The sequence below is a fragment of the Tursiops truncatus genome, chromosome 1 (assembly GCF_011762595.2).
Source record: "Tursiops truncatus isolate mTurTru1 chromosome 1, mTurTru1.mat.Y, whole genome shotgun sequence".
NCBI lineage: Eukaryota > Metazoa > Chordata > Mammalia > Artiodactyla > Delphinidae > Tursiops > Tursiops truncatus.
This window is the reverse complement of record NC_047034.1, coordinates 141,179,256-141,190,574: the sequence shown is the minus strand read 5'-3', so window position 1 is coordinate 141,190,574 and position 11,319 is coordinate 141,179,256. Positions and strand designations below refer to the sequence as shown.

The 11,319-nt window shown below is 40.4% G+C and overlaps 1 protein-coding gene across 3 annotated transcripts in view; it reads right to left on the bottom strand.

The window, feature by feature from the left end:
- Positions 1–409: 409 nt before the first annotated feature.
- The window catches only part of LOC101316272 (calreticulin-like), a 33,541-nt gene continuing 22,631 nt past the window's right edge, over positions 410–11,319 (bottom strand). For all 3 annotated transcript variants that reach the window (XM_073789886.1, XM_073789887.1, XM_073789885.1), the window contains 2 exons: positions 9,097–9,189; positions 410–3,968 (listed from right to left, as the gene is read on the bottom strand). In XM_073789886.1, the coding sequence (XP_073645987.1) occupies positions 3,678–3,968; positions 9,097–9,189 (384 nt within the window). In that variant the 3' untranslated portion in view covers positions 410–3,677. The remainder of the gene's footprint in view (positions 3,969–9,096; positions 9,190–11,319) is intronic.

Below are 11,319 nucleotides of genomic sequence, written 5' to 3'. Positions count from 1 at the left end.
ATTAGCTCTTCTTTATATGTTTGGTAGAATTTCCCTGTGAAGCCATTCTGTTCTGATTTTTGTTTGATGGGAGGTTTTTTTTTTAAATTACAAATTAAATTTCACTACAAGTGTTTGGTCTTTCATCAGATTGTCTATTTCTAACATGAATGCATTTTTAAAACAGTGCAGGGCTTCCCTGGTGGCGCAGTGGTTGAGAGTCCACCTGCCGATGCAGGGGACACGGGTTCGTGCCCTGGTCCGGGAAGATCCCACATGCCGTGGAGGGGCTGGGCCCGTGAGCCATGGCCACTGAGCCTGCGCGTCCGGAGCCTGTGCTCCGCAATGGGAGAGGCCACAACAGTGAGAGGCCTGCGTACCACAAAAAAACAAACAAACAAAAAAACAAACAAACAAAAAAAAAACAGTGCATAGTGAAAAATATGAGGTAACAAGATGAGATTTAAACACTATACCATTTACATAAATTAAAAATACACCCAGGGCAAACAAAAATTCATATTTTGTAAGAACATATGCAAAAAACAGTTTTACATCAGATAGAACTTAGTTGCTTGTGTGGGGAAGGGAAAGGCAGTAAAAGAAAAAAAAAGTATCAAATAAAATTTAAAAGTGATAATCACTGACCAAAGAGGATAAAGTGCCCTGTACTGAAGAGTGTGATTAACTAAATCATTTCAACCCAAAGTCAAACCAGTTAACCAATGAATAAACACAAAACTGGAAGAAAAGACAATAAATATTGCACAGATGTCTCTGGATTTGGGAATAATTAAAAATTTTTACTTTTTTCTTAATGTGTTTGTAGATATGAAGTTTTTTACATTGAACATCTGTTACTTTTGAAAATTAAACATATAAACAGAAGTTCAAAAGAAAAACTCAATCTGGAGGAGTATGGTTCAGTGGCAGAATGGTGGTATTCAAAAGACAAGTCCTAGCAGGAAACACAAAAATTTCAGTCTGTGTGCAGAATGAATGGAACTATGCATGAATTTTTTCTTGTTAAAATTACATTAATTTCTGAAATAATGTTTGTACAATCAATCAAAATAAAGGTAAAAAATTAACAAAGGTAAAGCAGCAACTTTAAAGAATATATTCAAATGGATTTTTTTTTTTTTGGCCGCCCGGCGCAGCTTGCAGGATCTTAGTTCCCCGACCAGGGATTGAACCTGTGCCCTCAGCAGTGAAAGCTCAGAGTCCTTACCACTGGACTGCCAGGGAATTCCCTCAAATGGATCTTTATTGTTTACTACTCCCTCAGAATTCTGCATGAAAATCAGTATCTTTATCTGGTGATAATGAAAATATGTAACAACTGGTAGAACATATGCCTGACCAATCAGAGCAGACATTGGTAGTAAACAATGGTATCCCTAAAACATAGATTCCTCACACACCAGCCCCGCAGCCCCAAGACAGGGTTTAGACTCAGTACCTGAAGCCTTACTCTTTTTCACCATGAGAAGACTCTATGTTATAGAAACAGGTATAAAGGTGAAGAGTGCCAAGATATGCTACCCCAAAATATGCCACTCTGGCATAAGGGTTATTTTAAGCTAAAGGCACTTGAAAAACAGCAGATACAAAAGGGATACTTTGATCTCCCCTTTCCTCCTGAATACAGGAGGTAAAGCTCCCACGTAGGAGCTGCCCTCCACATACCAGGAGAAAAGAAACACTCATCAAGCTGAGAGCAAGAGAATTCTACACAAACTGACATTGTTAAAATAATTCTTATCTTCCTTTAGCCTCCCTGTACATTTTAGTTACTTTTCCACAATTGCGTCTCTTTGTTTAACCTAGTATTAAAGCATTTAGGTTTTGCCACTTCTTTGGGTCTTCATTTCCTTATGAGGGTTCCCGTGTCACATAAAACTTACATTGAATAAATTTGTATGTTTTTCTCCTGTGCATCTGTCTTACGTTACCTAAATTCTAAGGCCCAGCTGAAGACCCTAAGAGGGAAGAGGTAAAGTTTTGCCTCCCTGCAAAGGCAAGTTTTCCAAACCAGAACATTCCAAAGGTTGTCAGGCCCAGACACTACAGCCAACTCCAACCTACGGGAAAGAAGGAAGAAGGAGTTCTTGCTGCTTCTCCCTGACCTCACCACCCCACTCCTGTCATACAGGTGCCCTGCTCTTTGACTCTGCAATTTGGTTCACACATATCCTCCTCTGAAAGACAGACTCATGAATTCTTCAAGAGCTGGTTCAAAAGTTACTTCCTTCGTGAACTCTTCCCTGAAAGCACCAGTCAGAGATTTGTTCATTCTTTTAACTAATATTTATTGAGCACCTATGATGTTCCAGACCTAAATTTGTAGCCCTGTGCTATAATATGATAATTGTGTCTGGGCTTGACTCTCCAGCTAGACTGGGATTAATTTTTGGTGTAGTCCTAATAAAATAAAGGAAGGAAGAGTCAGCATTTAATCCTCACAGCTGAGTTTGCAAATGTGAAAAATGAGACACAGAAAAATGAGACATGGAAAATAACTCCCACAGGCAAGTTAGATTACTTGCCTAAGGTAATACAGCTGATAAGTAAGTAGGGCCAGGAATCAACCATGGTCGCCTTGAACACCTGGCAACCACATTAGCTTCTTATGAAAAGGCTGTCACACTTCATGCAGCTACTTGTTTGTATGTTTATTTTTTGAGAAAATTTTTAAAAGAGGAAAATTACTTTATGATTATTTTTGTTAAAAGGGTATTTTTTCCATGTGAGACTTGCCTACTATCTGTACTCAGTCGTAATAGATATTTACTCACTCATTCAACAAACAGCCTAATGCAATGGAAGGATAATCTTTGGAACCAGACAAACTTGAGTTCAGATACGTGTCCCTCCCCTTACTGGTTATTTGACCCTGAGCAAGTGACTTGCCTCCTTTTAGCAGTTTCTGCATCTGTAAAAGGAAGATAATAATGGTATCCTCTACAATGGCTGTTCTGAGGATTAAATGAGCACATTGCAGTAGTTGCTCAAATTTATAGGAAAGTGCTTTGTGATCTGTAAAGAGCTATGCGAATGCATATAATAATATAGTGAGCCAATGGTACAGAAAGGATAACTATAAAACCAGCAAACCTGCAAACAAGTAATAATTAATTTAAAATTACTGCACAAAACAGCAGAGAAGCAAAAGGAGTTTCACAAAGTATCTTTGTTTATGTTAGGAGGAAGTCTGATTTTGTTTTTAAGTGCTTGATACACCTGCAAGAGAAAACATCAAGCATCATCGCCCACAAATACAGCTATCAGAACTGCTCAGTAAATACTAAATAATACAGATTTACATCTGTAATAACATCACTGGATATACTGGAATAAGTTGAAAGTGAGGCTCAGGTTTATACAGAGGCTTTTTTACTGTCAATTATTTTATAAATACCATGATAATGGTAAGTAGTAATAGCTACTATTTGTTGACTGTCTTTTTATATCAGGCACTTTGCACACATATCTAATTTAATCCTTACAGCAGCCTCATGAAACAGGAATTATCACTCCCTTTCCATTGACAAGAGAAGCCTCAAGAAGTGATGGGACTTTCCCAAGGTCATACAGAGCAAAGGAGATGGGATATAGAAATCCAAATTCAATGTTCATTCAGAGAAAGCAAGTAATTTTGCTCCCCAGACTTTGCCAAACCATGAACATTCTACCTTTTAAGCAACATCATTTGCCTCTGAGTAGTAACCACTTGTTACCCAGTTATAGTTCATCCTCTGATCAACATGGACTTCTACATTTTTACCCAGAAATACTCTTTCATCATCATCTTCCTTCAGCTGCCTGTAATTTCCTGGGTCCTCAGCAGAATCCTCTTCACTTCCCTCTTCAATTCCCCAGATGTCATCTTCCCTTTCTTCCTCCTTTTCCTTTTTCTTCTTGGCCTCTTTTTCCTGTTTTCTTTTTTCCATTTCTTTGTACAGTTCTCTCAATTGCTTCTCTATGTCCTGTTTAGAGTGTGGAATTTCAAAATAATTTACAGATGGTATAAACAAAGATAACTCACTTTAGAAATGTCTGGCATCTTCCCACACTCTTAAAGATTTCTGGTATGGTGTTTATTTACCTATAAATTTTCAGTATGTGTGGGGTGGAGAGAAGTGTGTGTGTGTGTGTGTGTGTGTGTGTGTGTGATTTGTTCATAAATAAAATTGGTTCAGATTCAACAAACATCTACTGAATGCCTACAGTATTGCTAAGCATGGTATGAGACAGTCTACACACATTATTTCTATTCCTTACAGCAGTGTATGAGGTGTTACTGCTCCCACCTTCTAGATGAGGAATACGAGATTCAGACTGATTAAATCAGTTCCCCAAGCTATATAGCTAGTGAGTGGTAGAACTAGAATTAGAAACTAGGTTTTCTGGTTCCAAGTCTGGTCCTCTTTCTGCTATATCACAGTAAAACAACCTTTATGGAACTCTTTGAATTTGCTTTTGAACTGTAGCCAGTACAAGTTTGCAGTCAGAAACGGGACTTCTGAGTTCTCTAACGTGTTCATCCAGGTGCTAGAATTTGATCCTTAGAGCTGTCTTCATAAATTTTACTACTCAGAGGGGCCTTAAAGAAAGGACACAGTCCTTGGGACTTCCCTGGTGACACAGTGGTTAAGAATCCGCCTGCCAATGCAGGGGACATGGGTTCGAGCCCTAGTCCAGGAAGATCCCACATGACGTGGAGCAAATAAGCCTGTGCGCCACAACTACTGAGCTTGCGCTTTAGAGCCCACAAGCCACAACTACTGAGACATTGTGCCACAACTACTGAAGCCCACGTGCCTGGACCCCATGCTCTGCAACAAGAGAAGGCACTGCAATGAGAAGCCCGCGCACCACAATGAAGGGTATCCCCCACTCGCCGCAGCTAGAGAAAGCCCACGTGCAGCAACGAAGAACCAACGCAGCCAAGAATTAAAAAAAAAAAAAAAAAAATACACAGTCTAAACTCCTCTAGGGCTTTAATCCTCACCTAGAGAATCTGGTGGTCTTCTACCCAGACCTGGGGGACAAAGCTAGATTGAGAACCTGCATGTCCAGTAGGATAGGGCCTTCGACAATCCTAGTGGGAGCAAGTGCTTGACATCTTGTTGTGTTTCCCACGTTATTCCCACATTCTCTCTTTCAATCAGGCCTTCATTTTCTTATGCCTGGAAAGCACTGGCTACACTTAATGTCTCTATTTCTTCACTTCCCTCTCACTGCTCTACTCACTGATCTGTTCCCAACCTCCGATCCTTACCAAAACAGTTCTTGCCAAAGGCAACAAAAGACCAACTCTACCAACTCCTCAAGCCCACCTGCACCTATAACAACTTGTTAAACCATTTCCTTTTCCTTAGACCTCAACCAACTCATATCTTCCCTTTCCTGCTTTCTTTATTTTTATGTGATTACTCTCTTGCAAACATCCTCAACTCCTTTGCCCTTCCCTCCCTTAGTTGGGCAAATCTTCAAATCTGGTTAAATCCAACTTGCCAGGCCTGCACCTAAGCAGAGAAAATGGCTAGAGAAAATAGTAAAAACAGATTGTTCTCATTTTAAACTCATTAAAACTAAACTCAAAAATTAACTATAGTCCAATATAAAAAAAATTTTTTAAATGCCAAGACATTTGACAATTAAAAAAAAAAAAACCAAAAACTAAACTCAAGTGAGCCCTTAATGCTAACTGATGAGCCTACTATATTTCTGTGGTTGGTTCACCCTCCTTCTCCTTTTCCCCTGGAGCAATGTTGGGCTAGCAAGACTTTCTCAGAGCTGCACTGCACTTGACTATAATTCCTACCCAAGTCTCCTTTTCCTCTCTCCTTTCACAGGTGCCTATTCCTGCACCCTCTACCCTTCATCTTTCCCAGGCATTATCCCCAATAAATCGCCTACATTTCTAACACCATCTTGGTGTCTGCTTCCCAGAGAATACAACTACATATACTCCCACCACCAAATCTACCCACCTGCCTGTATTTATTCTTATATAGTCATTCTTTATTCCTGTGATTATGGATAAAATATCCATATTCCTATGGAAAGCCAACCCGTCTTCTTGGGCACTAGATGTCATCCACTCTCATATTCTCAAAAACAGTGTTCTAGAAATTCTCCTCTTTCTCTCCTATATTGTTTTTTCTCTTTATTGTATCATTCCCATTAACATACAAGCAGGCAGGAAGATCTACTGTATATAAAAAAAATTCTTGACCAACATTTCCCTTTACCTATCACCCTATTCTCTCTACACTTATTACAGCAAAACTCCACAAAAGACTAGCTTATACTTGCTGTCTCTAGTTTTTCTCCTTCCATTCTTTCTTGGACCCATTTTTTTCCCCCTATACGTCTCACTGAAACTGCTCTTGTCAGAGTCACCAATGAACACCATGTTATTAAATTCAGTGGTCCATTCTCAGTCCTCATCTTTCTTGATCATTCAATACAATTGATCACTCCTTTCCCCCTTAAAGTACTTTCTTCACTTGGCCTACAGGATAATGTCCTGGTTCTCTTCCTACCTCGCCGGCTACCCTTTCTGTTTTGTTTGCTGGTTCCACTTTATCTCCCTGATCTCTAACTATTGGGGTGCCCCAAAGCTCATCCTCAATAACTCCATCCTTCTGGTCATTGGAGTCAAAAACCTTGGAGCCATCCCTCTTTACTCCAACCCATATTTTGTATCTAATCCATCACTCTTGTGAGTTTAACCTTCAAAATGGATCTAGAATCTGAGCATTCCTCTACCTCCACCACTACCACTCGCTTCTGCCTTTGTTCCCCTATAGTCCTTTTTCATTCGTATAGACTTTTGCAATGCAGCAGCCAGAGTAACATCTTAATCTATGAGCCAGTTCATATCACTCCTTTGCTAAAAATGGCTCCAATGGCTCCCCATTTTACTCAGGGAAGTGGCCCCAACTACTCTCATTCTTTCTCACTCAGCTCTAGTCACACTGTACTTCTTACTTTTTCTTAGACAAGCAAGTTATGCTTCTACTTCAGGGACTTTGCATTTGCTATTCTATCAGAAGGCTCTTCTTCCCAAACATCTGCGTGGTTTGCTCCTTACTTCCTCCAAGTCTCTTAAATGTTGTTTACTCAACAAAGCCTCTCCTGACCAAAGAGCAAAACCCCCATGATGACAGCCCTCTCTATTGCTTTATTGTTCTCTGTAGTTTATCTCACCATCTCATGCATATATATTTACTTCTTTATATGTTTCTTGTTGGGCTCCCCTAACTGAATGTAAGCCCCATGAGGGCAGAAACTTCTCTGTTTTATTTCACTGGTATATCTCCAACAACTACAACAGTGCTTTGAACAAGCACTCAACAAATATTTGCCAAGTGAATATATAGGTTAATAATAATAAGTACCATGTATTGAGCACTTACTATATGCCAGGAACCTAAAAGATAATTGGTATCATCATTCCCAATTTATAGATGAGGAGACTGAAGATCAGAGAGGTTAAACAACTTGACCAAGGTTGTACAGCTAGTAAGTAATGGAGCCTGGATTTGAACCTAAGCAATCTAGCTCTAAAACTCATGCTCTTGACCAATATGTAATATTTCCTCAATAAAACAATATTAGAGGACTTCCCTGGTGGCGTAGAGGTTAAGAATCTGCCTGCCAATGCAGGGAACACGGGTTCGATCCCTGGTCCAGGAAGATCCCACATGACGCAGAGCAACTAAGCCTGCGCGCCACAGCTACTGAGCCTGCACTCTAGAGTCCACGAGCCACAACTACTGAGCCCGTGTGCCACAACTATTGAAGGCCGCGCGCCTAGAGCCTGTGCTCCGCAACAAGAGAAGCCACCGCAGTGAGAAGCACGTGCACTGCAACAAAGAGCAGCCCCCGCTCGCCGCAACTAGAGAAAGCCCACGCGCAGCAACGAAGACCCGACGCAGACAAAAATAAATAAAATAAAATAAATAAATTTATTTTAAAAATAACAGTATTAGATGATAACCTCAAAGTAAAAACAAAACAAAACCAGACTCAGAAGTGTAAAAAGTCTAATTTTTATTTTTTCCATGATGACTGTGTCAATGCTTCTTTGAAAATGGTAAGTATCAAAGTTCTCTCAAAAATTTCTTTTTTGGGACTTCCCTGGTGGCACAGTGGTTAAGAATCCACCTACCAATGCAGGGGACATGGGTTCGAGCCCTGGCCTGGGAAGATCCCATATGCCACAGAGCAACTAAGCCCGTGCGCCACAACTACTGAGCCTGAGCTCTAGAGCCTGCAAGCCACAACTACTGAAACCCGCGCGCCTGGAGCCCGTGCTCCTCAACAAGAGAAGCCACCGCAATGAGAAGCCCGAGCACCGCAACACAGAGTAGCCCCCCTGACTCGCCGCAACTAGAGAAAGCCCACGCACAGCAAAGAAGACCCAACACAACCAAAAATATAAACAAATAAGTAAATAAATTTCTTTTTAATGCCTGTGCTTTGCTGGTGCTCTAACCATGAGCCTTGTCTGCCTTTTGGGTAATCAAGCATTGGCCACAAACCTGCTTGAATGGCCCAGAACCAGGAGGTCTGGGTGAAGGGTGGCACCAAGAAGAAGCCATTGTCCTAAGTGTCACTCCACCCGTAAAATAGTTCTAGGAGAGCAGGGAAACTGGTAAACAGCACTAACATCTTGCTTCCTTCTCCAAGTCATCCATCAGAAATGGGTTCAGTGGCTCCCTTCTAGATCACCACACTGTGAGCAGGGCGTGTGACACAGAAGGAGTGTGCATTCTAACTCAACAAGTGAAAGGCTGCATGTGACCTTGTACAGTTTATCTATACTCTATGAATCTCAATTCCTACATCTGAAAAACAGGAATAACAATACCTGTCTTGCTGGTTTGTTTTAAGGGCTTAGTGGGAAGACTTTTGGAAAGTGGTCATAGAGTCAAGTACAAGGTCGTAGATGTCCAATGAATACAAGTTCTTTACCATGCCTCTCAGGGCCATTTAACCAGCAAATGAGACAATGACTGTGAGACTGATTTTTTAAATGCAGAGAACAGTGCACAACTGAAGAGTCAGACACCTGGAAATCCAAGGGAGGGAAAATCTTACTTTTCTTATTCCCCAGGTCTTATTTCCAGCCTCTTCTGCAAACTCTTCATTATTTGTAAGAAGGAAATTATCAAAGATGCAGCCTGATTTCACCTGTTGAAATGAAAACAATGGGATTATTAGAACTAGGTCAAAAGGCTTTAAAAAATCAACTGGAAGCTTTGCTAAATGCAGATTCCCAGGCCACGGACCAGAGATTTTAATCAATAACTGAGGTGGAGTGAGGGAATACAAAGATGATTAAGAGCACAGAGGGTCCAGAATGCTGTACCACCTTAGCTGATCTGCTCTAGAAAGAAGTTACGTTACTGTTTCCCAAGGTTCTGTGTTCTCCAAGCCTGTGACCACTCTTTCAGAGGGTTGTGAAGAAATTTCATCATTCTGCTAGGCTCCAAATTGCTGTCCAGTGGCTCTTGCCCCAGCTCAGACTGATAGTCTCTGCTGCCACTTATAGATGTCCTTTTTAAGGTTCTCTCCTCAATATAATCAGAAAAACTAAAAGAATACGGGGAAAAGAAAAGGTTCAACAAGAAGTGCAAGCATAATTTAGATTCTCTACCATATTTCTCTATTTTCTTAAAATAACATATTTAATATTTACAATTAAAGAAAAGGATGAATCAAGTCAACGGTATATAATAATTTCAGTGTTTATTAATGATAAAGGAACAAAATAGAAAGAGCAGCAGTCATGGAATCAGACAGACCAGCTCAACCACATACTAGCTGTGTGACTTTGGGGAAGTTACTCAACTCCTCTGAGCCTATTCCCTCATAAGTGAAGTATTAAAACTAACTCACTTGAAGTGTTGTCATGAGCATTAGAAATAATATATGTAAAGCACAGTGTCTAGCAGATAACAGTCATTCGATAAATGATAATAGTTATTATCATAACTTTTCATTATCTGGATATGTTTCAAAAGAAACAAAAGGAGAGTCATTCTGGACTTTTTTTGCTTTAGCATTATATGTTAAATAAATCAGCAAGTTAATTGTGTGAGAGCCGTTGTGTGACCACGAGAAAATTTGCAGCATGAGTTATCATGTGTCCTTCCTCTAGGGTTTGAAAAATGTTTCGTTTTGTTTTGCCTTTTTTAAATAAGAAAGACTTTTATTTGGCTTACATCATCCCCCCAACCCTGCCTTCAGCAGAAAAATAAATGACAAAATAGCCACTTTGAATAAAGATCGTTAATTTCCTCTGAGCCATTTAAAAAATTGGTTTTAATAATTCCTTATGCAACTTTACGATTTTTTTCTTTGGGATTTTTTTTCTTTTTGTGAGTTGGGATTTATTTTTTGTTCTGTTTTTTTCCTTTTTGAGCTGTCAGCAGTCTTGGTCAGGGAACTGCTCATTTTTTGGCTCTTCCATTTTTTCTACTCGCAGGAGAAATGTTTCCAATCTCCCCTGTTCTCTTTGGTGCTCACTTACCGCCATCCCCCCTACACTAAACTCCTGGCTCTGCCTCCAACTGCGAATCAGGACATCAGGGCCAGTCCTGCTTCCTACAACTCACTAGTGGAGGGACCTTGGTTTACTCATATCTCTTCTGTGCCTCCATGTTTTTATCTGGAAAATTGAAGAAAATATAATTTCCCTGATTTCTTCTTACAGTTCTCAGGAGAAAAGAATATGTGAGAAAGAGCTTTGTGAGACTGTAAAGCCTAAAAAGTTAATTCACTGAAAGTTACCTGGTTTCCTGTGATGTCCCACTTGAATCATAAAATGGAAAGAGTATAGGTTTGGGCACTTACTAGCTATGGGATCTTGACAAGTCAAGTCACCTCTCTAAGCCCTCTACTTCCTGGTCAGTAAAACGGAGATGATAAGCCCTACCCTCCAGCCCCACAGGTCTGTGACACAGACCATATGACCTAAGGAATGTCAATTGCTTTGCATTATGGTTGTTAGGCTATATTCATTGCATTTTGTGTCACTACTCCTTCAAAGATCATAAGGAGTCCCAAAGCTAAGAGAAAGAATTTTTTTGTCCACTGCCATCTCCTCCTAGCCTCTGTCCTGATGAAAGAATGCAGTATCTTCTGCCTAAGGAAAAAAAAAGGAAAGAAAAGAAAAGGGACTGTGTATGGGAGTGTAGGAACAGAGAGCAGGATGGGTCAGGGACTAAGCAGGAAGATTAAGCAGCTTACTAGGCTAGGACCTGATGCAGAGGGCGATGGACTCACAGAGCATCTGGAACCCCGGGTTGGCGCAGGGCA